Source organism: Coloeus monedula (genome assembly GCF_965178545.1).
Source record: "Coloeus monedula genome assembly, chromosome: 5".
NCBI classification, from domain to species: Eukaryota; Metazoa; Chordata; class Aves; order Passeriformes; family Corvidae; genus Coloeus; species Coloeus monedula.
In genome coordinates, this window is record NC_138785.1 from 33,461,851 (window position 1) to 33,485,975 (window position 24,125).

The 24,125-nt window shown below is 40.1% G+C and overlaps 1 protein-coding gene across 2 annotated transcripts in view; it reads right to left on the reverse strand.

Moving 5' to 3' along the window:
* The window catches only part of NFKB1 (nuclear factor kappa B subunit 1), a gene marked incomplete at its 3' end in the record, with an annotated part of 57,332 nt that extends 33,853 nt beyond the window's left edge, over positions 1-23,479 (reverse strand). For both annotated transcript variants that reach the window (XM_082282266.1, XM_082282265.1), the window contains exons 1-5: positions 23,367-23,479; positions 11,999-12,048; positions 10,791-10,875; positions 3,537-3,577; positions 1,014-1,112 (exon numbers count right to left, since the gene is read on the reverse strand). In XM_082282266.1, the coding sequence (XP_082138392.1) occupies positions 1,014-1,112; positions 3,537-3,577; positions 10,791-10,875; positions 11,999-12,040 (267 nt within the window). In that variant the 5' untranslated portion in view covers positions 12,041-12,048; positions 23,367-23,479. The remainder of the gene's footprint in view (positions 1-1,013; positions 1,113-3,536; positions 3,578-10,790; positions 10,876-11,998; positions 12,049-23,366) is intronic.
* Positions 23,480-24,125: the final 646 nt, after the last annotated feature.

Here is a 24,125-nt window from a genome sequence, read left to right on the forward strand (position 1 = left end):
AGATGCAACTGCTCCAAACTCCAGCCTTTCCCAAGAACAGCAGATGAACTAGAGACGCACACTGAGGAGAACGACGAGGAGTGGCACACCAAGGCAGAAGTTTATTGCTTGCCACTCTTCCCTCCCCTTCTTTCCCCATAAAGGAGTAAGAGAACAGTAGAATTAGAATACCTTAAGAAATAACACCAGAATTAGCATACATTAACCCTGCTCCTCATGAGAATGTGTAGTGCAACAGTTCAAAGATTTAATGCAATAACAAGACCAAGGTTTGCATTTAAGTTAAAAAGAATACTGAAAAGACACTGTGTAGTTTTTCCAGACTTTCATAGAAAAAAAATTTGCTGCAAGAACCATAGGCAAAGACAGTTCTCCAATCCCAGAATGATTAATCACTTTTCTAATCTTCATACTGTGCCTCCATAGAACATTCTTTTGATTAACATATTTGAATTTTTTTCCAGTGGGAGAAAAAAAAACCACAAAAAAAGTTCAGTGAACACCTGAGCATAACACTGTTCCTATTAAAATGAGAAGTTCTACATTGACTTTAAAGGAGTTAAGTTCTTAAAAATGGCATACCCTAGAGATATTGAATAAGGAGTAACATGAACAGAAAAAAAAGGAAAACCTGGTAAACAGCATTCTAGAATGAAGTGGAATAACTAAGCATACTCATACTTTGCAATAGAAACGGAGGAATTAAGCAGCTCAAGCCTTGCTCAAACTGCATCTTAAGAAGTGTTCCATTAGTCTGCACAATGATAGCGAGGTGGTAGGTGCAGGTAAGTTACTGCTCAACTGCTGGCAGATAAAAAAGGTGCCAAAACAAACCCACACACCTGAGGACAACTTCATTTTCAAAATCAATTACACTTCGAAAGCTGGGATTGAAATGTAGTCTGTCTTGAGCAACTTCACACAAATTGATGTTGCTACGCAGTAAGGTCCTATACACACACATATGATGACACTTCCATCAACTTGACAAAATTAATGCTTTATGTCCTTACTTTGACCTGAGGGTATGACTTTTTGTTCTTTTCACTAGAAGCACCAGGAAGTCCACCATGCGAAGGCCCTTCACATACGTATCGGAAACGAAATCCCCTCTGTGGAATAAAGGAAAAAAAACTTGAAAGCTGTTCAGAAACTAAACCAAAAGAGAAATAGCACACACAAACATGAACATGCACACACACAAACAAGACTCATCCAAATGGAAAAGTTACAATTGTTCATCCCTGAAATACTGAGTGCTGCTTAACAAAGCATCACTGAACTGTAGCCCTGGAGAACCTCTTCTATTCTCACTTTAATACACAGCAGCAACCTCATTTTTTTCTTTCAGTTAAGTGAAGATATTTGAAACAGAGATCTATTTATACTCTTAAAATAGGATAAAAATTCACATGTAGAGAATGCAAGAGCAGGAATTCTCTCCCAAGACTGCTGCTAGATGGACAAAATTGAAGCAAATAATAAGGAAGTCCAAAGCATCATAAAGGAAAGTACAGGAATGACACAGAAACACTTCTTCCATCTGGGAAAAGCACTTGAAAGCTGAATCTCCAAGTGAAATCCCAAAACAGCCCAAAAGCTTCAAATGACTCTAGCTGGTTTTCATCTCAGCTACATAAATAGACATCTGTATATATCTGTAGGATACTGACAACCAGTCCAGAGCACAGCTCTCCATTGATTCCATTGATGAACATCCCCTTCATTTTACATGGTAATCCATAAGGCTCGAAAGATGCAACTCTTAAGCAAAGGTATCTGCTAACTCTAACTCTACTGAACAGTACATTTCATGGAGTCCCCAGTTTTGCTTTCAGATCTACTCTCCAGTCCTGCAGTTTCTGGCAAAATCCTCATCTTATATAGGGTGCCCAGTGTCTGTCCAAATAGCACCAGTTAGTGCTGTAGCCTTTTTTAAGAATAATTCAGCTTCCTTCTAGTAGTAGACAACTCTGTCCAAATAGCACCAGTTAGTGCTGTAGCCTTTTTTAAGAGTAATTCAGCTTCTTTCTAGTAGTAGACAACTCTGAATTTGAAGTCTGTATTAGCTGAAAGTGAACAATATGCCTTAAAATTACTCTGTAAGCAGTAGCTTCAATACCTACCTCACGAAAGCCTTTTCAGGTTAAAAACGTGTTTCCCAGGCAAATGTAAACTTTTATTATTCAGACACAACTGCCTTCCTACGGTGAACTGAGTGACCCACAGTACTGTGACTGAAGTGCCCAGCTATGATGAGCTTGAACTCAAGATGTCCAAAAGACAGAACAACCTCTGCAAAAGGCAAATCAACCTCTGCAGTCAGGACACATCACTCTACTGATGGATCACACCGTTATAAAGCACTGCCTAGCTTGCCACACGGGGAATCCACGAGAGGAACCATTTGCTGAGAAGTCACACATGGAAACAATAGTTTCTCCTTATAGACTGTGCACTGCAGGCCCCACCATGCAGAGACGTGGCCTGATTTGGGATGAGCTTAAAACAATGAGGAAGAGGCAGCATATTCTTAAGAGTTCACAGTACACTGCTGTTTGACTTAGGACCATGATGAAGAGTCCTATTCCTGAAGGGATGCTCAAGCACAAAAATGTCTTTGGTGTGTGATCGAAACCAATGTTCTCCCTTGCCTCCTGCCAGGAAGACTGGATTGCAGTATGCTTCTGCAGAAGACCAACAGGAGGATGGGGAAGCTTTTAGCCACTGTCTTCCCCTGTTTACTGAACAGCTCCATAAGGTAGGATTTTATGCAATTCATTGGGACAGACAGGAAAGGCACCTCCATACCACAACAGCTTCAGGAGGAATCCTTGTAGCTGCTGGTGCCACCGCCAAAGGGGAACAATACCCAGGCACACTTCAGGACAACCTTTATGCAGCAATTACTTTGTACATCAGTTGCATGAAAACCAACCAATGCATTGCAATGACTTCTCTGCTGTCAGAGGAGCATAGGTCAGTGTTTGCTACATAATACAGAAAACGTTACATTCAAGTACTTATCTTCATTATTCTTGGATTATTCAAAACAGACTACCGTAGCAAAAGGAATCTCAAAGGCCAACTGCATTTCTTTACAATAACAAAACACAAGTCACAAGTTCCTGTAACTTGGGAATTACATGTTTTTATTTTTAACCTGTGTTTCAAAAACTATGAAACAAATCCTAAAAATCTTCCACGTTTGATCTACTAATTTATATTTCCAAATACTGGGGTACTGTAAGAGTCACTTCTAAGATGAAGAGTCTATACTTAGCAAGGCATATTTTTAAAACCCTTGGGGTTTTTTGTATTATGAAACTTCCAGAAAGAGACAAAGATGAAAACAGAACAAACCAGGAAACAATTAAAGTACAAAAGTAAGAGTTAAAACTGCTCATGTTCAAGTGCCACATTTGTTCTGAGAGCTCAGCCTTTTCTATACTCTTTTTTAAGTCATAAGTTTATTCAAAGCTGAATGTAGTAATATAGCTACCTTAGACATTTTCAAAATGTAGTCTTGCTCTTACCTGTTTTGGCTGTTCTATGATTTGAAGATATGGTCCATCTGCTAACATAAAAGAAAGAAAGAAAAGTATTAATAGAAATTTTATTTCTATTACTATAAATAACATATAAGTTGTAGGGGTAAGATTATGTCCTCAAATGACTTGAGATAAAATTTTTGAAAGCATCTAAGTCTCTTCAGAACTTAAATTTCAATAAATTATTTAATCACTTGGCAGTCTGTCATTTCAGCTAATGACCAGTGGAATAAGAAGAAGAGGATTAAATCAAAAAGGTTAATTTTAGCTCAGAGAGACTAAATGGGCAAATGTTAAAACTTGCAGTGGTGTGTAACAACGGGATCCTTCCCTTGCCACTGACAAGAAGTCTGGCTTCTTGAGCTAAGGTTAACATTAGTGTTTAAACCCCTGGGGCTCTGGAGACTACACTCACCAGCTTTTGGTCCTGGGGCTTCCTACTGAATAGGTGCTTTTGAAAGTCAAGAGACAGCCAATGGAAAACTCTGAGGCATGGGAATACAGGGGGAATTCAAGCTGTCTCAACATGCCCCAACAGTCAGAACTACTTTAAAAAAACTCTGGAATTGAGAAGACTAAACAATTTACATTGTTTTAATAATTTCAGATACACTTTTAAATATAGTGTTCTGCTGGGCCTCTAAAAAGACCAAATACACTCAATTTGACTACAAATACAGACTCTATATTGAGATCCATCTTGAGCATGGTGCCAATACATAGGATTATGTTGTACTAAAATTCTATTTGTGTCATTTAAAGAAGGCTTCATTAAACAACTTTCAGTCTCATACAGTGGCTAACTTCATACTATAAACCTCATGCAAAATTCACCAGTTTATATAGCTTTTGAGTAGGCCCTAAATCCAGTGAGAACTCAGTGCCACCAGAGTTAAGCATACATCACCTGATCAAAGCTGAGCCGCAACTCTGATCATTTAGATTATTTATATCAAGAAGGAAAGCTCTCTGGGTGGATGGCTGTGAAATACCTCTTAAAATGCAAGCCACTCCTGAGTCTCAAAACAGTTCCAAGAGCTACGATTTCTTCCCTGTCTCTTGCCAAGATGATTTGTATTTCAATGCTAAAAGATCAGTTGTTGTTAAGGTAGACCCCAAATGACAGCTTCACTGTGAATACCTATGTAGCATTTTTCCGGCCATATTCCTGTTGGAATTCGGTATCATAGCTTCTACTCCCTTGAAGGTATTAATGGTAAGGAATCAAGCATAGGTCTTAACTGAACAAGTTTCTCTCAACAGGGAAGTTTTAATAAATACACAATAGATGAAATTAGAATTCTGTTGCTGCAGTTAGCTGACTCAGCAAATGAACAAACTTCATGTCAAAGTTATATTGCAAATGCCAGTAACAACAATTTCCCATTTAAAGATAAATTATCTCCCAAGTCCATCAATTGTGCTTTTCTTTAAAAAAGTGAACAGCACTACTTGAACTCATGACCCTATACACATCATCCTGCATTACAAAGCAGGAAAAACAGTTTGGACTTCAGGACCTTGAAAAGATGTACAGTAATATTTAGCTTTGGCCTTGTGTTTCAGTTTTTGTCTGTAACAGTCAAGATGTGCTGAGCTGGGTTTAAGCAATACATCAGCATTTAAATTTAAGACCTCTCTTCACAGATCTCTAACGCTCCTCATGCTTTAGGCACCTGAAAAATTGTATTTTAACAATCCAGAAGCTGCGTATTTTCTAGGCATTGGCAGAAATAATGCACCTAAAATACAACTGTGTGTAGTTCAGCTTTCAACCAAGCCTCCAGGGCATGATCTGCCAAGTAATTGTTCTTTGGCTCTTCTCCTCTTAGGAATTCATTTTCAAGGCATGCACATTGGGTTAGCACAAAATACTACTGCTTTCTCTCAAACATTAGCCAGAAAAGGAAGTGTTCTTATCCAATGGCTAAGTGGCTGCAGAAGTCCCCCAGGACACAGCAGACCCAAGTTCCAACTCTTCCTCAAGATAAGGAAACTCAAACTCCTAAGAGAGAGATATACACTATCTTGGCACATTGGAAAACTAAAGGAAAATGCTTCATACCACTGAAATGCCCTGACCTTGCATGGCACTTGTGAAAACTCAGGAAAATCAAAAATTGAGGACTGTGGTTATTCTGACCTCTTGGGAAAAAAAAGCTTATAAAAGCATACAAATATGCTGATAAAACAATCAAAATATTTTATATACCAGCACTAGAAGTGCAAAAAAATGCAGTGTGAATGCACAAAGCCAAATTAGATGTCTGTTATCATCAACCCCATTATACAGATCATATAGCAATGTATTTAAAATGTTTTTTTGAGGTCTTATTTTAACCTTTGGGTTGTATGACTAAAGATTTTCCGTTTGGTTTTTTTTTTACCAGTGACTAAGTAATTCACTGGTATAGCAGCTGAACCAGACACAAGGATCATTACAGAGAAGGCATTCCAATGCAAAGCACTTGATTATATCTGAAACGCTACTTAAAAATAAACCAGCAATGTTCAAGAAAACATCCAGGCATAAATGGCATATTATTTTGATTATACAAAGGATTTTACTTAGTGAAAGGTCTCATATAGCTATTTTCACTGAACTCTGAATACTTCCCAGAGGCACATTACACAGCCTAACACTGGCTATATGTGGTTCCTTCTTTCTCTCATCCTTTCCCATGGGGAAACGAAAACACATTTAGTGTTTTGCACACCGAAGTTTTTAATATTTTGTTTCTATTAGTAGGCGTGTCTGGTCTAAGCAGGCAAAGAGCAGGAACCTGAAGATGAACACCTTGTAAGAGGAACTTAGAACGACAAGATTTGTGATGATCCTTTGTTCCAGCCTGGAAGGTTGTTTGATTCAAGTTCCTGTTTATGAGCAAACCCTTTTAAATGTTCAACAGCCACAAGAAGGAACACTACTTAACGCATAGCTCATGATCTACTTTTGCCCTCAGAGAGGCTGAAGGACACAGTCACGGAGCTGTCTCTACACATGGTTGCCAAAAGCCAAGTTTTGACAGGAGCGCTCCTCACGCTTTGCCTGGCACTGCTACAGCCGGGAGGCCAAGAACTGCAACTACAATGTGTGCTTCTCCAGCCTGGAGGGGCTTTGGTGCAGACTGCCACATCCTGGCCATGCTTCAGGGCTTCTTTTTCTGCCTTCTCACCTCGGTTGCCACAGACTGACTCGCATCCCACTCCAGTCTGAGTCACAGTCCCACTTCCCCACGTCTTCTTCAACTGCCAAGTTTCTTCATTTTCCTTCCTGCCTGAGTCAGAGGCCCTCCTGCCCCTTGACACTCCCACCATTTACATTCTTTCTTCCTCTCAACAGGCCTCACCCTACACACACACACACTTCTGAAGGAGCACCCATCTTAGGCTCCCTCTTGATTCCATCTTCCCACCACAGCAAGGGTGTGGGAAAAAAGGGTTTCTGAGGTAGGTGGGATATCCCTGCAAGCCTGGCAACTCTGTTGGACTAGTGCTAGTCTAACAGCTTTTCTAGTACCTAAACGCATTCAATTTAACCTGCAATGACCTGTGGACAAGACTCTTCCCTCACGTCCTCTCTGTTGGTGGGTCTCCCAGAAGGCATCTCACCCTTGTAACTGCTCTTTTGCTCTGTGGACATGGATGGAAATGCTTGTAGCCTCCAGGTTTTGATTGTTAAATCCCACATCAACTCTCTTGTGTCCATCCTGGCAGTGGTACCTTGCTGCTAAAAGCTCAGACTGGAGATCTAGAGCCTTATCCTTGCTGAAGGCCTGTTGTAGCATTCGCATGCCCTCCCCCTCAGGGATTCCCCTGCACAGGAATACTCTCTTGAATACCAGCTCTTCAGTGTTCAAAGCACGATGTTTAAAGCAAGTAGCATATGGGACATTGCTTAACTTGTCCCCTCAGTTCACTCTTCCAAACACAAGCACAGAAGATCTAGAAAGAACACCAGAAATGGTATGAAAGTCTGCCCAAGCTCCTGAGGATAGGGCCACTGCTATGGAACAGGGAAAATGAACACTCATCTCTTTTTTGGTGGTGGTCTGGCTTCCTTGAACCTCTAACATTATCTCTCTCTGAAAAAACACGAAATAAATTTTTTTAAGTGCCTTCTTTTTCTCTCTATGGCCTTCTCATTTTTTCATAGCAAGTGTCAAAGAGGGCTGTACGGAGGAGGTTAAATAAATAGCAGAAAATTAATTTTAGCAGCCTGCAGGCAGTACTGCTCAACTCCTGATGGCTCTGCTTCAACTTCAAAGTTTTAAAAACACACCACCTTAATGCCAACAGCTAGTTAGACCAGAGCCTCTTGAAGCCAAAACAACTACACAGTTCCCAAACCCACCTCTAACTGCCACATGTTACGTGGTTGTAGATGGCCTTGTATCATCATGAAGGAGTAAGAAACACCCAAAATTACAAGCTGCTTAGCTCAGAGCTCTGCCCATTTCCTCTCTAATGTAAGGCATCACTTTGTCTCTTCACTACACAGTGGACATCCCACTGATGTGCACCTGCTTTTACTCTGCCTAAATACATCCCCATCCACTGCCTCCATCACCAGTGCCACTGAGGATCAGACCTAACCTACCTAATCACAGGCAGGATACTTCCCAGCAGGCCAAAGAAGAGGCTGACTTTGTGAGGTACTGCCTTTGCTGCTGGTAAAAACGACATAACCGCTACAGCTTTAGAGCCAAAATAACAAAACAGCCTAATTTTTTTTTTTTTAATGGACATACCAGAGAGAAAAAGAAGCACACAAAGACACTTGAGCACTGACGATGTTGAGAAAATCTGTGCCCCAACATCTCAAAGGTTTTCTACTATTACTGTAAATATTAACGTAACAGCAGAATATCTATCACCAGAAAGTCCCCAAATTCCCCAGCTATTTGTTGATTCAGCCAGGCTGGCACGACATGGCAATCCAGGGTTATACATTAAACCTGTCTGCCAATGGAATAGGTCTGACATTGTGCATATATGGATGCACAGACTGAAAGATATATGCACCACAGCCAAATCATGAGGAACAATTAATGTCTTTGGTTCTTTCTGCCTTAATCATCCAACCGTCCTAGAGAAAAATCCTTTTTAGAACCTTTATTTGACTCTCTTCATATCTCAGCTGGAAGTACTTTCGGAAAATCCCACATGACTTTTTTAACTGAACTTACTGAATAGAAAGAAATCATTAGTCCCTGCTTGAAAATCAGTAAAATAGAATGTCAAAATTATTATATTATCTTGTAACTGAAGAGCTAGTCCATAGTAACAACCCAGCATGATTTCAAGCATGCGAGTAAGCAAGTATTACTGGGATAATGTTCAAGAAAAAAAATGACTGTGGCATCATCAGGTGCTGTTGAAATTATCAACCTCTCCAAAATCTTATGATTAACTTTTTGTTTGAGATAACGTCAAATCCAGAATCCTTTACTGAATTCCATTTTGTGCACAAGGAACTTGCCACCTATGTTGCAGTAGTAGACAAGAGCAGTGGCAGTTACAAAAGAAGGCCTTTTTTGAAGCAATTTTGCAAATTAAGGGCAGAGCTAGACTTAGCCCAGTAAGAGTTTTCTGTGGCTGAAGAATTCAGTGAATCCCTGACTCCCTGACATGGTTTTGAAAACAGCTGTTTCTACTTTAGACAGGACATAGTTATCTGAAAATTAGTTTTATATATCTGAATAATTGGTATAGAATGAGTCTGGCATGAAGAATACAGAGTAAGCTCAAAAGGTAAATGTAAAAAGAGCTCATTACAGGGCAATTTCAATAACCTTATTTGTTCAACGGAAACTAGGTGAAAAAACCCCTTGGTATACAATGCATAAGCCCTCTAATCCTACACAGATGAATCTTACTGAATAATTTTATCTGCCTTAATAAAAATACACTGTAAACAAATGATTGCAACATTAATTTGCTGGATGTTTTTTCCGTATTTGTCAAGAGCTTTGCTCATGAGAACATTTTTATCTTGAAACAAAATTATCTGCACCATATCTTTCTTGATCCTTTCTTGATACTACTCTTTCAAGAAAACAAGAATGGTTTAAACAAGGGAACACCAAAACAGTAAGCATGCTTTAATTTTTACTTTAAAAGCAGCATTTATTGTTACTTTAGGGTGGAATTTTACCTATGAAGGAAAACGTTAAACGCTTATTTAATTTTACTCTTTACACCCTCACAGCTGTTCAGCATATCAAATGTTGCAGTCAGAAGTGGCTTGCACTTTCAACTAAAGAAAGTAATTTGCCATAAGATACCAGCTACATCCTGATACAACAGAGTCAAACAAGAGAAAGCTGTCATGGTAAAAGACATGAATAGCTATATCAGAGATATATATTGAGAAAAACCTCCTAAGTAAAATTTTATTTCCTTCTTCCTTTTGTATCAGCTATTCTAATAGACTAAGCAGGAGAAAAGAGTTTTCCAAATTCATGCAAGAAGTAATATTTATAAAGAACTTTAATAAGCAAAATCAGACCAAGCAGTTGGTGGAGCAGCTAATACTGACTGAGCTATAAGAGACTTGTATTTGTTCTTACAGTTCTGGAAGCATACTGTAAGAACTGCTTATCAGACCTTTGCAGAATACTTTTTGCTTATTTTCAGTGGTTTGTTGCAAAATTTGTCTGAGCTTTCAAACTTGTGTTATTATTCAGGAAATTGTCGGGTGCTTCTAATACCACACTGCCACTTCACAGGAAACAGAGAAGTCACCGAGAAGGAAAAACAGATTCGAATGGTACAGGAAGTTAATATTCTCTACATTTTATTAGTGAAAAACAAGCACCTTAAGAACTACTACAACAAATGCAACAGCATTCCAAAGGACAAGAAGCACATGTTGCAGTCTGCAAACCGGCAACAGAAACAAGTAACTCGAAAAAAGCCTCAACAAAATAATTTATAACACAGGTCACTCAAAAGCCCTTTGGTCACTGTCCTGGTTTCACCTGGGAAACTGCTGCAACTTTCGGTTTCTGTACAAGCCACAAGAAAATCAGATTTGCCTCACTGCTGAAAGCTTCATGAGGGGAAGAAAGAGATGCAAAAAGATGTAATAAAAAAATCTAGTTGACCACTTTGCAATCTACTGTTATGACACACAAGTTGGTAAACAAAAAAAGGCTCTGAAAAGAACTTCTCAAAAGAAAACAAACAGGAAGAACCAGCAAGACAATAGCACCATCAAACAGAGAGGGTTCCTACCTGTTCGTAGTGGTAAGTCTGAAGTGATGTAATTTGTACTATTAAATAATGCATTCATTCCCATGAACTGATCCACTGCAAACATCTATATTGAAAGAAAACATACTCCTCATTATTACATGTATACATAGTTGCATAAAACATCTATCAGCAAAGAACTTCAAAGTTCTCTGCAAATATTGAGACTGCAAACACCTTGCTGAATTACAGAAACATTTCATAGCTATTTTATTTTTGCTGGCAACAGCACTGCAGAGCTGACAGCACAGACCCAAGTTTCACCAGAATCATGAGACCGCATCGACCTCAGCATAGTTTCTAACACCCATTTTGCTTACGTGCACTAACAACTATAAATTCTAAGAGCTTATACAGTAAATTCTGAAAATCTGACCCTAGATGTCCTGCCCAAGGCCTTGCTAAGAACCTGTGAGTTTTCATTTCCACTTCCGTGATTAAACCTCACCAGACTACATTCTTTATGTAAATATATTTACAAGCTCTAATGCAAAAAACCAGTACATTTAAGTTAAAGTTTAATTTTTTTTTATTTTTAAACACTGACATGTCTTATCTTACTGTAATTGCTGTCAGGTATAAATCTACCTTCTTCCTAAAAGGAGCAAGCATAAAGGAGAAAACAGTTGCTTTTTGAAAATTAGGATGAGTAGAAATGACCTGTTCTTCACTTAAAACTTTTCACCCAAGCACAATTCTCACATTTCAAATAATTTATGAAATGATATAAGAAAATCAGGAAGAGCTCCTGAAGAGCTAGGCCTACGGATCTGTGCGAGTGAAGGAATATTTTAGTCATCACTGTAAATGCAAACATCCCAAAAAATTACACAAAAGGGCCTTTTAGGGCATAAGGGACTTTATTTTCAGGAAGAGTCCAAGGTCCACCACAGAAGAAATTTCAGAGCAAGTGTCACAGGCATGCAGGGCATAAAAATAAGTATTTTTTTTCAACTGCTTAATTCAGCAGGCCTAGCTTTCCTTCTCATTTCAGCCATTAACCAGTGGCAAGGCACTTTACAGGTCACATAAAAACCACCTTAGGGGAAAAAAGCTCTAATTTCTGCCAACGCAGAATGCTTTTCTATGTCCATGCTAAACCTAGGAAATAACAAGACAATATGAGAGAAAGCCTAAACAGAGAGCTAGGAGAGGATACAGGGATACTGAAAATACAGAAATTCACTTACTTGGGGATCAGATACTCCCATAATATAGGAATCTTCTGCCATTTTAAGTCCTGAAACACAAAAACATGATTAGAACTCCCCTTTTTTTTCCCTTTTTTACAGTGTAGAGCAATAGAGAAGCCTGGAAAATGTTCAGAGTTAAAAGCCCAATTTCTGACACATTTTACTCATAACATTAATGATTTCCAAAATACTTCTAAAATTCCTCTGTATTTGGAAGGGGCAGTGTAAGGACAGAATAGGATTTTCCATTGCCTATTGCCAAGAAATTAAAAATTACAGTCAAAGTCTAGAAGTCAAAACTTCTTAAAATCAGGAATTGTTTCCATCTTTGCTCTGACTATTCTGCCATTAGACTTTAAGCAAAATCATTACCACAGAAATAGCAGAAACTCTTTTTATTTTTATACAATAAAAAGAACATGATGAGCATTCATGAATGAACCCGAACAGTTTTCTTGTGAAGTATTACTAAATGCAAATAAAGATGCCCAAGAAAGAACAGACAGTATTTTAAATTTTTTTAAATAAAACCAGGAATCAATTATTGACTAATTTTGAACACCTTTATTTCCAAGGGTCCACAAGTGCTTAGCATGCACAACAGCTCTGCGCTGACGACAGCTATGGATGCACAGCATATCAGAACTCTTTCTCACAGGTCTACATGTAAATGCTGGACACTGGAAAAGTTTAGCTTGGCGTAGTTTTACTGGGACCAGTAGTGGGCCAGTAGAAGAACCTGTGAATTTTCTTAGGAATTTATTAGGTCTATTAGAAAATACTAGTATTAGTGTTATTTCCTTTCATGGAGATGTTACCAAAAGAACTGCAATTTCACCTATGCTGATCTCTCTAAATAAGGCTCTCCAAGGGAATATCTGAAACTAACAGTAACACTATTTCAAGAGACTCATGTCTGCATACAACAGACACTAAATAAGGTTAATAACTAATAGAAGACAGAAAAAGGTCTCTGGCCCTCATATTCCATCACAGTGAACATGAGCCAGCAAAGAGAACTTTGCTAGAAAACCTACCACACTATCAAAGACAGGTGCAAGAGATCAGTAAATCATTAAAGAAAAACTGAGTCACCATGGACCTTCTACAGGAACTAAAAAGGCAAATATCAAAAGGAAAATTGGAATACTTGGGTACTTCACTTCGATGGAGGCCCAACGCTACTTGTTAACAAGCTCCAAAGACAACACAGTCACCCATCCCCCACAAAGTAGAAAATTAAAAAAAAAAAAAAAAAGGAGAAGTAGGAGACAATATACAGATGACTTCAATGAAAAAGAGGTTCATGTGGATTCAGTTTTTTAACCTAGAAAAAGAAGTACGCACCTGACTGTAAATTCATTTTAGAAATATTTACTGGGCAATATTTACTTGTAGTATTTGGGCAAATATCAAATAACTGGTCATAAGATTTCAGCCAAAAGTTAATAACAGATATAACAAGCAGCCAATGTCACCCATGCTGTACTTCATCACCTAACACAACAGGATTTCAGCAAGATAAAGAAAACACCAGTCACTCACATTAACTCATAGGCACATTCTGGAAAGCATTATTTTCATCAACCATTTGCCATTGTTATTATTCATTTTATGGCAGAAGTCAACAAACAAGGCATGATAAAACCTTCAGGATACAACAAAAAGTACTAAGATGTTTTTATTCTGTTCCATAGAAAGAATATAAATAACATTATCACCAACTGACAAGTTACTTGAATCACTGAAATAACTTGAAACATTTTCTGTCAAACACTTCTTAGTGAAAGGTGTAGATATTACAGAAAATGATCTGAAGACCTCAACAGCCAACTTTTTTTTATGAAGTGTCAGAACCCTCTTGTTCCACCCTGATTAGGTAACTGTGAGTGCAAATGCCAGGTTTCTTCTGCATAAATAGAATAAAAACGGGTCCTAAAAGTCTTGTTTTGTGATGTCTCATATTTAAACACTTACTATTTCATGAGTCACATATGTAAAATTGTGTTCCAAAATCCTGAAGTTTCCAGATGACATGGTAAACTTGCTTGTTCAGAAAAATAACATATTCGGAGGAGCTAACATGAATGGCATCTGCCCACTTGCCTGTTTGCTAAACATATACTTTGCCAAACTTTCAAAGCATCTTACAGCTTTTTCTGTGAGCCCCACAGGATAAATGTAATAGTAGGTTCTATTTTCTTTGTCCTATTTTAGTTCCTCAGCCCACACCCCTCTCCCTCCAGCAGCACTCTGGGGGAGAAAGGCAGTGTTCTCACACTTGCCATGCTTCCTGGTCACGTCTACATGTCCACAATACAAGCCTTTCCAAGAAAATGGAAAAAATAGCGCAGAGGCATTACTTCTGAAAATGTTTCTTTTGAAGTATTTTGATGTAAATATTAGACCCCATACAGAAAAAAAAACCCCTATGTCCATCTGAATCAGTCCTTCAGTTTCACCTTTTCAAAACAGTAATTTCTGGCTTTTTGGCTGCTGCAGTCAACAGTGACATGACAGCAAAACAGCAGCCTTTAAAGATGTTCCCCCTGCAGCACTACATTCAGCTCTGGGCACCTCAGCACAAAGAGCACATGGACCTGTTGCAGTGAGTCCAGAGGAGCCCATGAAGATGCTCAGAGGGCTGGAGCACCTCTCCTCTGCAGACAGGCTGGGAGAGCTGGGGCTGTTCAGCCTGGAGAAGAGAAGGCTCTACAGCACCTTCCAGTACCTGAAGGGGGCCTCCAGGAAAGCTGGAAAGGGACTTTTTACGAGGATGTGTAGGGATAGGATGAGGGGGAATGGCTTTAAACTGACAGAGGGTGGGTTTAAATCAGATATAAGGAAGAAATCCTTCACTGTGAGGGTGGTGAGGCACTGGAACGGGTTGCCCAGAGAAGCTGTGGCTGCCCCATCCCTGGAAGGTTGGATGGGGCTTTGAGCAACATATGGTAGTGGAAGGTTTCTCCACCCAGAGTACGTGGGGGAGTAGGGACTAGATCCTGTGTGAGGTCCCTTCCAACCCAAACTACTCCATTATTCTATGAACATTACACTTGGAAGCAGCAAGGTAACTACCCACATACCACCCAGTCAGCTGTAGGTGGGTACTAGTGAATGTCTAACCCGGTATGAAACACAATCTCTCTCACACCAAAAGCACAGATGCCTCTTACTTGAGATCTTTTTGTGTTCAAGTCAGCTGCAGTGCTTGGGGGAGAGGTTAAAGACATTCTCTCTGGCCTGAATGCTAAGCCAGTTTATTATAAACAGATTATAATTTAGATGTGCAAACATACACCTTTGTGTATGTAAACTCACACTTGATTGCCTTATCAGGGCCTAGACAAAGATTAACCAAGCTGTTTAAAATAACCCTTCTAAGTGACTAAAAACACTCTCAGTTTCACTATGTTTTGTCCTCTCCAAAGCCAAACAGATAATAACAATGTTCTGGGAGCCCTACCTTCAAATTACAATTCGTCTCCTTAGGATTTATTAAGTTAACAAATCCCTACACTTCCTCCTACATGAAAATTGGTGCAAATCCACAGTCAGTAACATGATTAAAACCCTAGAAAGACACAGATAAAATAGACCCTAGCATTAACTGTGTGACCTTCAATTGGCCTCTTCCCTAACTGCTCCAGTTTCTAAGCACCTTTCCCATATGCATCAGGTGGTAAGATTAGCATCTACCTCGAGTAGCTTTGCTCATTCTCTCATGGCATGAGCTGTATTATGGGTCACCGATTGCCACCACTCTCATTTGAAGATGACTGGATTAAAACTGTTTCATGAAGTTCATGTTATTATAGATGCCTGCTTCCTGCAAAAGATCCAATTCCCACAAATTGTACAGCAAACTAAAATCTACAATAAAAACACACCCCCAACACCTGCACACCACAATCAACCACAGTAGTCTCCACCCTGGAGAGCATCTGAAGTCTTTCAAATAATGGGGCACAGGAAACTAGACATTTCAATTCACAGTATTTATAAGTGAGAAAATGCAAAGGTCAGTGAAGAAACTTCATTTAGCTCCTAGTGCAACAGGAAAACAAAATCCAGCTAAACTTGCCCAAAACCACACAACTGCACCTTCTGAGGGTAAGCGTGTATGCCTGTGCATATGCATACACGTTCCTTTCTCCTTACAGCAGGACAATTGCCATTGTCAAAAAGGTTTAAAAAGGGAGAAAAAGAAAAAACACCTAGGAAGACATGTATACACCTATGGGAGAGGACTGTTGCACCAAACAACCAATGGCAGGTACTCTGCACTACTGCTCCTCCTTAATAACCAAATGACACAAGTTACAAGTAGCCACAGCTGGAAGAACATGACTTATTATATTCTGAATATTTGTTCTAAAGCATCAAAAGGAGCAGCCATTTAAAATGGAAACAGCATAATTAACATAAGAATGCTGTAATCCACGAACAAGAATTCTCATTTCTCTTTATCTCAATAATATGATTTCAGACCTCTTCCCAGTTGTTCTTCAACATCCACTGTGTCTGTTTACCTTTTAAAAAGCAAGATAAATTTCCATACCCAACTGTTTTCAGGCCCCCCTGATTTGTCAAGGGTACAGATCCTTCCTTTTGCTTCTCTTCAACTTTCCAGCCTGAATTTTGAGCATGAGGTAAACCCTTGCTTTCTATGACACCAGTATCCAATCCAACCCCTACAAACTTGGAATGGGACTTCTTCCTACTACCTTTCTACAGACAATCATGATCTTTATTACTCAGTTCATTGCACTTGAGAACTGAAATTCGCCTGATGGATGTTCTTCCATGAGGAAATTTATTTAAACCATCTCTTACTTTATGAGATGTTTTACATCAACCCGTTCTCACCTTTCAAGGCTGGGATTCTGAAAGCAAGCCTCACAATAGGAAACTCAACTACTACACTTCAACTGACTTGATACACTGAAAGAACAATTCTTCCTGAAAGTTTTCTAGCAGAGTGCTTTTTCTCTTTAACTTGGCTTTCACTGGAATTTACCTGTTAAAAATAAACTTCTTTAACAGGACACTGAATGAAAGTAATTAAATTCAGTGTGGTTATGCTCTTAGCCTGTTTATTTTGCTTAGTAAAAACAGAGAGGAATAAGGATGAAAATGAAGCAAAGATGTATCTGTTTCATACATTGTAAGTACATTTTTACTACATCAGGGCTATAAAGCCTGGCAGATGATCTCATTACAGAGAACTATGTTTTTAGGAACAGCACCAAATTCTCAGAATTCCTGTAGCAGCTATGAAGTACTGAGCAACTGCTGTATTGTGCAGACAGGGCGACGTGTTTTACCTGCTTTTTCTTCCTTAAGTGGCAACTATCCATCCTTGAGCCTCAGTCTTCCACCCTTTGCAAAACATGATCTGTATCTGGATAGGGGACAATTGTTTCAGAGATCAGCATTTCCCAGACAGAGATGCTGGGAAAAGGTATTGTGCAATAGCCACTTTGGGTTGCTGGGTCAGGGCTGGAAGCAGGACGAGAGCTGCTGAGATGATTTTGGCTGGAGGCCAGAGCACGATCTGCTCTGACAGAGCAGAGATACCAATCCAAGCTGTTCAGTCTCAAGCCTTCACCACTGCAGTCCCTTCGAAGTCAGGATACTGCCCACCCCCTTCAACGCACAGCATTTTCACCTTCCTTCTTGCCACCTCTCGAATTCAACCAGCACTTCATTTCCCTTGGAACCCAGTTATTCTTCCCAGAATAGCTTGTCCTGCAAGTACAGCTCCAGAGCACAAAACTTTTAATTCAAAGTAAGAGAAGATAAACAGCTGAAGCATTCTGTAATATACAAAGTAAACAGAACTCAAATATTAAGGCAACGTCATGCATACTTTCACCCACAATATTGGCATAGATGTCTTCAGGACAAACAGGAAACAAAAACATGTTAAAAAACACAAATAGTGATTGTTAACTCACTCATATTGACATGAAGCCCCACCAACTATGTTATTTTGAAGGGATTTTAACTCAGTAATGAAGCAGATTTGAAATTTGCCTTTAAAAATGTTGAGATGTTTACTACTATTTCTTCTCTCAGCTATGACTTCAATACCTGGGGGTGTACGGAGCTGTTTTAAGGAAACAACACTGAATTTCTGCAAAAGCTGCGTAAGGAAGTTGTATTTTTCACATTCCTTCAGGTACTTCAAAGATGTGTAATCTCACAATAAAGATTGGAGTGCAATTTCTCAGTATACAAGTGCAAAAGTTTGTGCAGAGAGACATTTTGATCAAAGATTCTAATTTCCTCTGCCGTTTTTGTCATCCACACGCTGTTGCAGCTGCAATAACACTACATAACCCTAAATGACACTGTTTGTTTTTCTAATATAACAACCCAAATTGCCTCCTCTTGTGACTAATTAAGCCTGCTTATTATTTCCGGTTGGGTGGGACCTGGCAATTGTGTCAGTGTATTTTTAAAATTTTAAAATTGCTGAAGTTAAAATTTTCAAGTATTTTCAGTCATGAGCAGATGCATTACTTGACTACAGTATAAAAACTACAGAATATTTAGGAAATTAAATCAATCTCAAGTACTTGAGATTTCACAAGTGTGGTGCTCTAAATCAGAATGGTTGGGTGCATAATATTTTTATGAAATCTAGAATCAAATTTATTATAGCAAGTAACTACTAAATCTGAAAAGAAGAAAATCAAAGCATAAGAAAATTTCCTTGGCAAAGAGTAACTGGACTACCTAAAAGATATTCTATTAACTATGTTTGCAAACAGAATTTTTGTTTTATTCCTTTCCCAAGTATCAAAGTAGTGAACTAATATGTCAAGAGGAAATGCCAAAATGCCATAAACATACAAACTGTTTTTCCACAATATTGTTGGAATAAAGTTAGAATGTTTTTGTTAAAACACATTCAAAGCAACTTAAATCAAAGGAATAAATGGTATTCAAATATATGGCAACCATATTCTGGTACATGTATAATGCTAAGTAGATGTAAAAATACTGAGGTTCAACACAGCAAAACAGTTCCAGTAACTACATTGAATTTTAGCCATGTGGAGTGCTAATGTTACTTGAACTAACCCTAATATGATGTTAAAATGCTGTTACTTTTTCCTCCAGATAAAGATGAATCACTGAATGTTCTTTACAAATAGCTGTAGTTCATATAAAAGTTGTCCATCAAAGTAAAATTTTAGCAAGCCACACACACCCATTTCATAAGCCTGAAGTGCAATGAATCATTAATACTAAACTGCAAACCTTTTCCTTTTATTTTGGGGGTAGAGAGGGCACGGGAAGAACAGTGTTTCTGAGAAGCCAACATGCAACCCCAGGATTGCAGAAGTTCAGTTCACACAAGGTTTGCTGTATCACCAGGTACAGCCACACAGGCTCTGGGCTCCTACTGAAGACACAGTCCCTCACCTGATGAACACCAGTGGCAAAAGTGGGCTCAGAAAATAGCAAGGGCTGTTACCACTGCAATCACAAAGGTGAACTAAGGAATTCTCAGTGTCCTTTTGGTTCTGAACAGCCACTGAAATCATAACAAGATACAAGCAATCACTTAAATAGCACCAGTAAGAGGAACCAAACAGGTAGAGCTGAGTCCAGCACCATCGCAGTTATACCCAGTTTTCAAATCTACAGATGCCAAGTGGCTAACTAAAGCTTAATTTTTTGCTTTTTCCAAAGAAATCATAAAACCCCTGCAGTCTCAATGTTCTACAGTAACCTATGACACAACAAAACTCACTTGGACTAAACTAGTAAGACCAAAAAACCCACCGGCTTCCTCTGTTTATACTTAATTTGTGTGTTAAAATCTGTCCGCCTTTAAGCAGATGGAAGTATGATCTTTAGAAGAAACAAAAGAATAAAGCCAAACCCAAGCAAAAAAACCCAAACCACACAACTCAGACCTACTTTGCTCTTGACCTGCTGACAGTTTGCTTGAAGGACACAATGAAATACAGGGGTATTTCAGGTCAGTATTTTAAATGAAGGAAAAAAAGATTGTGTATCTATCTGTCACTGCTTTTCAAAAGAACATAGAAGTTGAAAGGGGGAAATAATGCTGGGAGTAGCAGTAGTAGCTTCCTCCCCACATGATGTCAGCTCCACCTAAATGCTAAACAAAGGATTTTACCTTGAGACTATAATAACTAGAAACATCTTTTAAGGCCTTACTTTTGAAACTGTCAAGAGTGCTTCATCAAAATACATGTTTAAATGAAAGCACTGAAGAAGATCCACTGAATTATTTCTATGCTCAAAGCTAGATGCAAACTTAGTGCCTGACTGACCTAAGGGCACAGTTAATGACAACCATAATTATGATCCTATCAACACAGAACTTCATAAAAGGTTCACAGCTTATTTAAAGGCCATCAAATTACAACTTCCACATCTAAAATACCTGTGTCAGAGCTAAAAGTGACCAAACCCAGGAACTGCTTTTTCATTACCTACCTGAAACATTAATTATCTTCTGTTTGTTTTACAATAGCTGTGTTATTTATTCAGAGAACCAAAGGAAAGCTATCAGCTTTTCAGTTGAAAAAAAGGCTTTTTAACTAACTGTAGAGTTTTCATTAGTTGCTTACATAAACGAGTAACAATTTTCTTTATGACTGATACTTTTGAATTTAGAGTTGGCAAACACTTACAGCACTGAAAGGTGAAAGTACTTTAGCAAGTACAGTTTGAAGCAATCTATGAAAACACGGGGAATTAACCAGAATCTCTGAAGACCACAGGTGAACTTTCTCAACACTAGCTACATCAGAAAGCCAACTGTAAGCTAGTAAAAGATATATTGTCTTTCGCTGTATCTTTACATCTATTTTGCATTACAAGCACCTTTGATAGTAAAGACTCAGAGGCCTTCAAACTTAGTTTCTGTCCTTCCAGAGACAGCAATATGCACAATAAAATGAATTCCTAACTGAACATATTTCTGGAGTTTGCACATATTCATTAGAAAGTGGCATGGGAAGATTTTGGAAAGGGCAGCAATGAAAAGGAAACTCAAAAATCTATTAAGTAGCAAATTTGCATCAGTGATATTTATTTGTAGGTATCTATTACTGAATTCACGTAATGCTGCCTGAAGGGAAAAAGTAAATTTATTATTGAATTTTTAAAAGTAAAATTTTAAAGTAAACTTAGATTTATTATTAAAACTAATTTTTAGAAGTAAAATACATAGTAACACAGAAACAACCAGAACTGCTACTTTTCAACAAATGAAGCAGGAAATTTTCAGATGTGCACATAAATGAAACACCACTGTCTGCTTTCCACCCTCTCTCCCTCTTCCAAAATACTCTTGTTCTCTGTCCCAGCACACCTCTATCCAGCAAACTTTTCTGATTTCGAAATAAATACTACAAAAACATTACCAAAGGTGTTGCTGGAAAAAAGCGAGTACAGATAGGAAGTTTATCTGCTGTTTTAAAACACACTGTTTTTTAAAAACATGCAACATGATGCGAAGTGACAAAAGGCTGTTCTGTTTTACAACCTCAACTCAAAATGTATTCATTTCTTGCACGAGCAAGTAACTACGTTTTTTGATGACTCTACCACCGACTGACATTTCTTTCTTTCTAAAGGGGACAAAGGGTAGAAAGAAAAAGGCTTTTTCCCTTCTGTTTAGTATTTCAAATTAAGATATTTAACATATCTTGCACGGATTTCAACACTGAGATTCCCTGAAATCTCCACACTCTGCGGCATAATCCTGACAATAACATTTTGGCATAACTGTTAGTTAAATTCTTGGGCCAGGGAAGATTGCAGAACAGAGTATCTGCTTCTGGATGGTTACAGGCTGCTTTTTTCTCTTTCATTTTCTCATAAACTGTAGTCATTTCTGTAGATTACAAAACATTGCACACAGGATGCTATCTTAGAATGACGTCTTGGTTAACGCTTTCCTAGAACGGGCAGCTACTTTCTTTTATGAAAGAATACAAATGCTTTGACTGAAATACTATTTCAAAAGTTGATACTACACAGTACATAGCACAGAGACTCCGGATGTCAATAAAATCGAAGTGCTCTCTTTTCAATCCTGTTCTGTGAGCTTGACAGGGGTGGTGTAGCACCTTGCAGCATGTAAGGCACGAGGTGACAGAGCAAAGAATTCATCCACTTTTCTCTGTGAACAGAGTAAGTGAAAAGAGGGCTTCTGAAGCACAAAACATGTCAAATATAATCAGCACTTTAAAACCATTTTTTAAAATAAAAATATATAATAATAATCATCTGTATTTCCTTTAAAATGTTATTCTTAAGCAAAGATTTTGTGTGTTTTAAGACAGGAAGTTGAAATGCAGCAGATCATCCCTTGCCTCCAAAGTCTTATTCCCCAAATGCTTACAGTCACTCACATTTACTTATCTGAATGAAATCAGGCATCAGTACACACACTATGACAATGGCCCAATAGCACATAGCTCATGTCACAGAAACAATACTCCGTTTTACATTCATGTAAAATACATCAGTAGCACTTCTTCACCCAAGCCACCATCAAAGCAGAAAGCATCAACAGATTAAAAAAATAATTGTGATGACGAGAAGTTCGATATCCTTGGCTTTCAACGTCAAACGTAACCGAGCAACCAGCGTACTAATACTCCTCGTCGCAATGAGAAATTCTCGATTTCATCACTTACTACTAAATTACCTTTAAAAACCTCACTATGTCGTACCTTTTAATACTGTCTGCTGCACCCAAGACGAGGACACCCAGAGTTGCCAGTCTCAAGCCCACGTTTTCGTGGCGACCACCTGCACTCCCGAGCCCGGCCGGTGACCGTGCCCCGGCCGTGTCTCAGGTTCAGCACGTACGTGAGTCACCTTCGAAACCAGAAGCGACAAAAGCAGCACCTCCTTTGCCTACGAGCACCCGCTGTGCGAGCGGCAGAACCTGGGCTTGCAAATTTTTTTCACTTTACTGTTCAGCCTGTCACGGACACCTCTTCCCTCGCTAGGAAGACCCCTGTAACACAGCAGCAGCAAAGCCGTCCCCGGCATCCCGCCCCCTCTCCTGGCTGGCTGCAGGCGAATCCCGCGGTAATTCCTCCCGGCGCTCCAGCGGGGCTGCTCCTGGCGCCGGCCACAGCCTCCCGCGGCAAACCTGCGCTCCGGGGCTGCTGCGCTCCGGGGCTGCCGCGCTGCCCCCGCCCAGCCCAGGAAATGCCCGCTCCCGACCCGCTCCCGCCCCGCTCCCGACCCGCTCCCGCTGCTGCGGGACAGAGGAGCCCAGCCAGGCGGGCGCCGCGGTGGGGACAGGGGAGAAAGAAGGCAGCGAGCGGCGGGTCAGGGGCCGCCTGGGGCTCACCAGGGCAGGGCTGGCAGCGCCTCCTCCTCGTCGTGCTGTGCCGCCGGCGGTCCCTCAGCACCGCTCCATGTAACCCGTCGTGCCGCCGCCCGCGTCCTGGCTCCGCGCGGACTTTCCCCCTCCTTCCCGCCTGCTCCGCCGGCGAGGGCGCCCGCCCGGCACCGGCCTGCGCAGCCTCCGCCCCTGCCCCCAGCCCGCCGCACTTCCTGGCTGGAAATTCCCGCTGACGCTCCGGCAGCGCGAAGGGCGGGGAGGGGCAGGAGCCGCGGCCGGCGGGGCAGGAGGAGCCGCGGCCGCGGCGCCCCGGGCGCGCTCTCGCGGAGGCGGCGGGGAAGGAGCCGGGGAGCTCCTGCCACCAACCCACCCGCTGGCCACGAAATCCCTGTGCCGGGGACAGGCCCTCCCGCTCGGGTGAAACAGCGTAAATACGCGAGTCCTTTCATCCCAGGGCAGTTACCATCGCCTCAAGAGTAGTCCTGTCCTTGTTCATGTTCTTGGCGCACGGCGGCATTCGCCACAGCTCTGTGGAGACGGGCCCGACCCGGTGGCTGCCAATGTTTTTTTTTACCTCTAAATGTAAAGTTTGGAAGGGAAGAGAGACTGCATAGAGTGGATTTAACCCCCCTCACACAGTGCCTGGCTGCTGGCTGGCTTTCCCAGGCACTTCATTAAAGGAAGTTTCCCGATGGCTTACCACCCGATGCCTGAAAACATCCCTGAACAGGGAGTACAGGCTACACAGCACCCTTTTCCTATAGA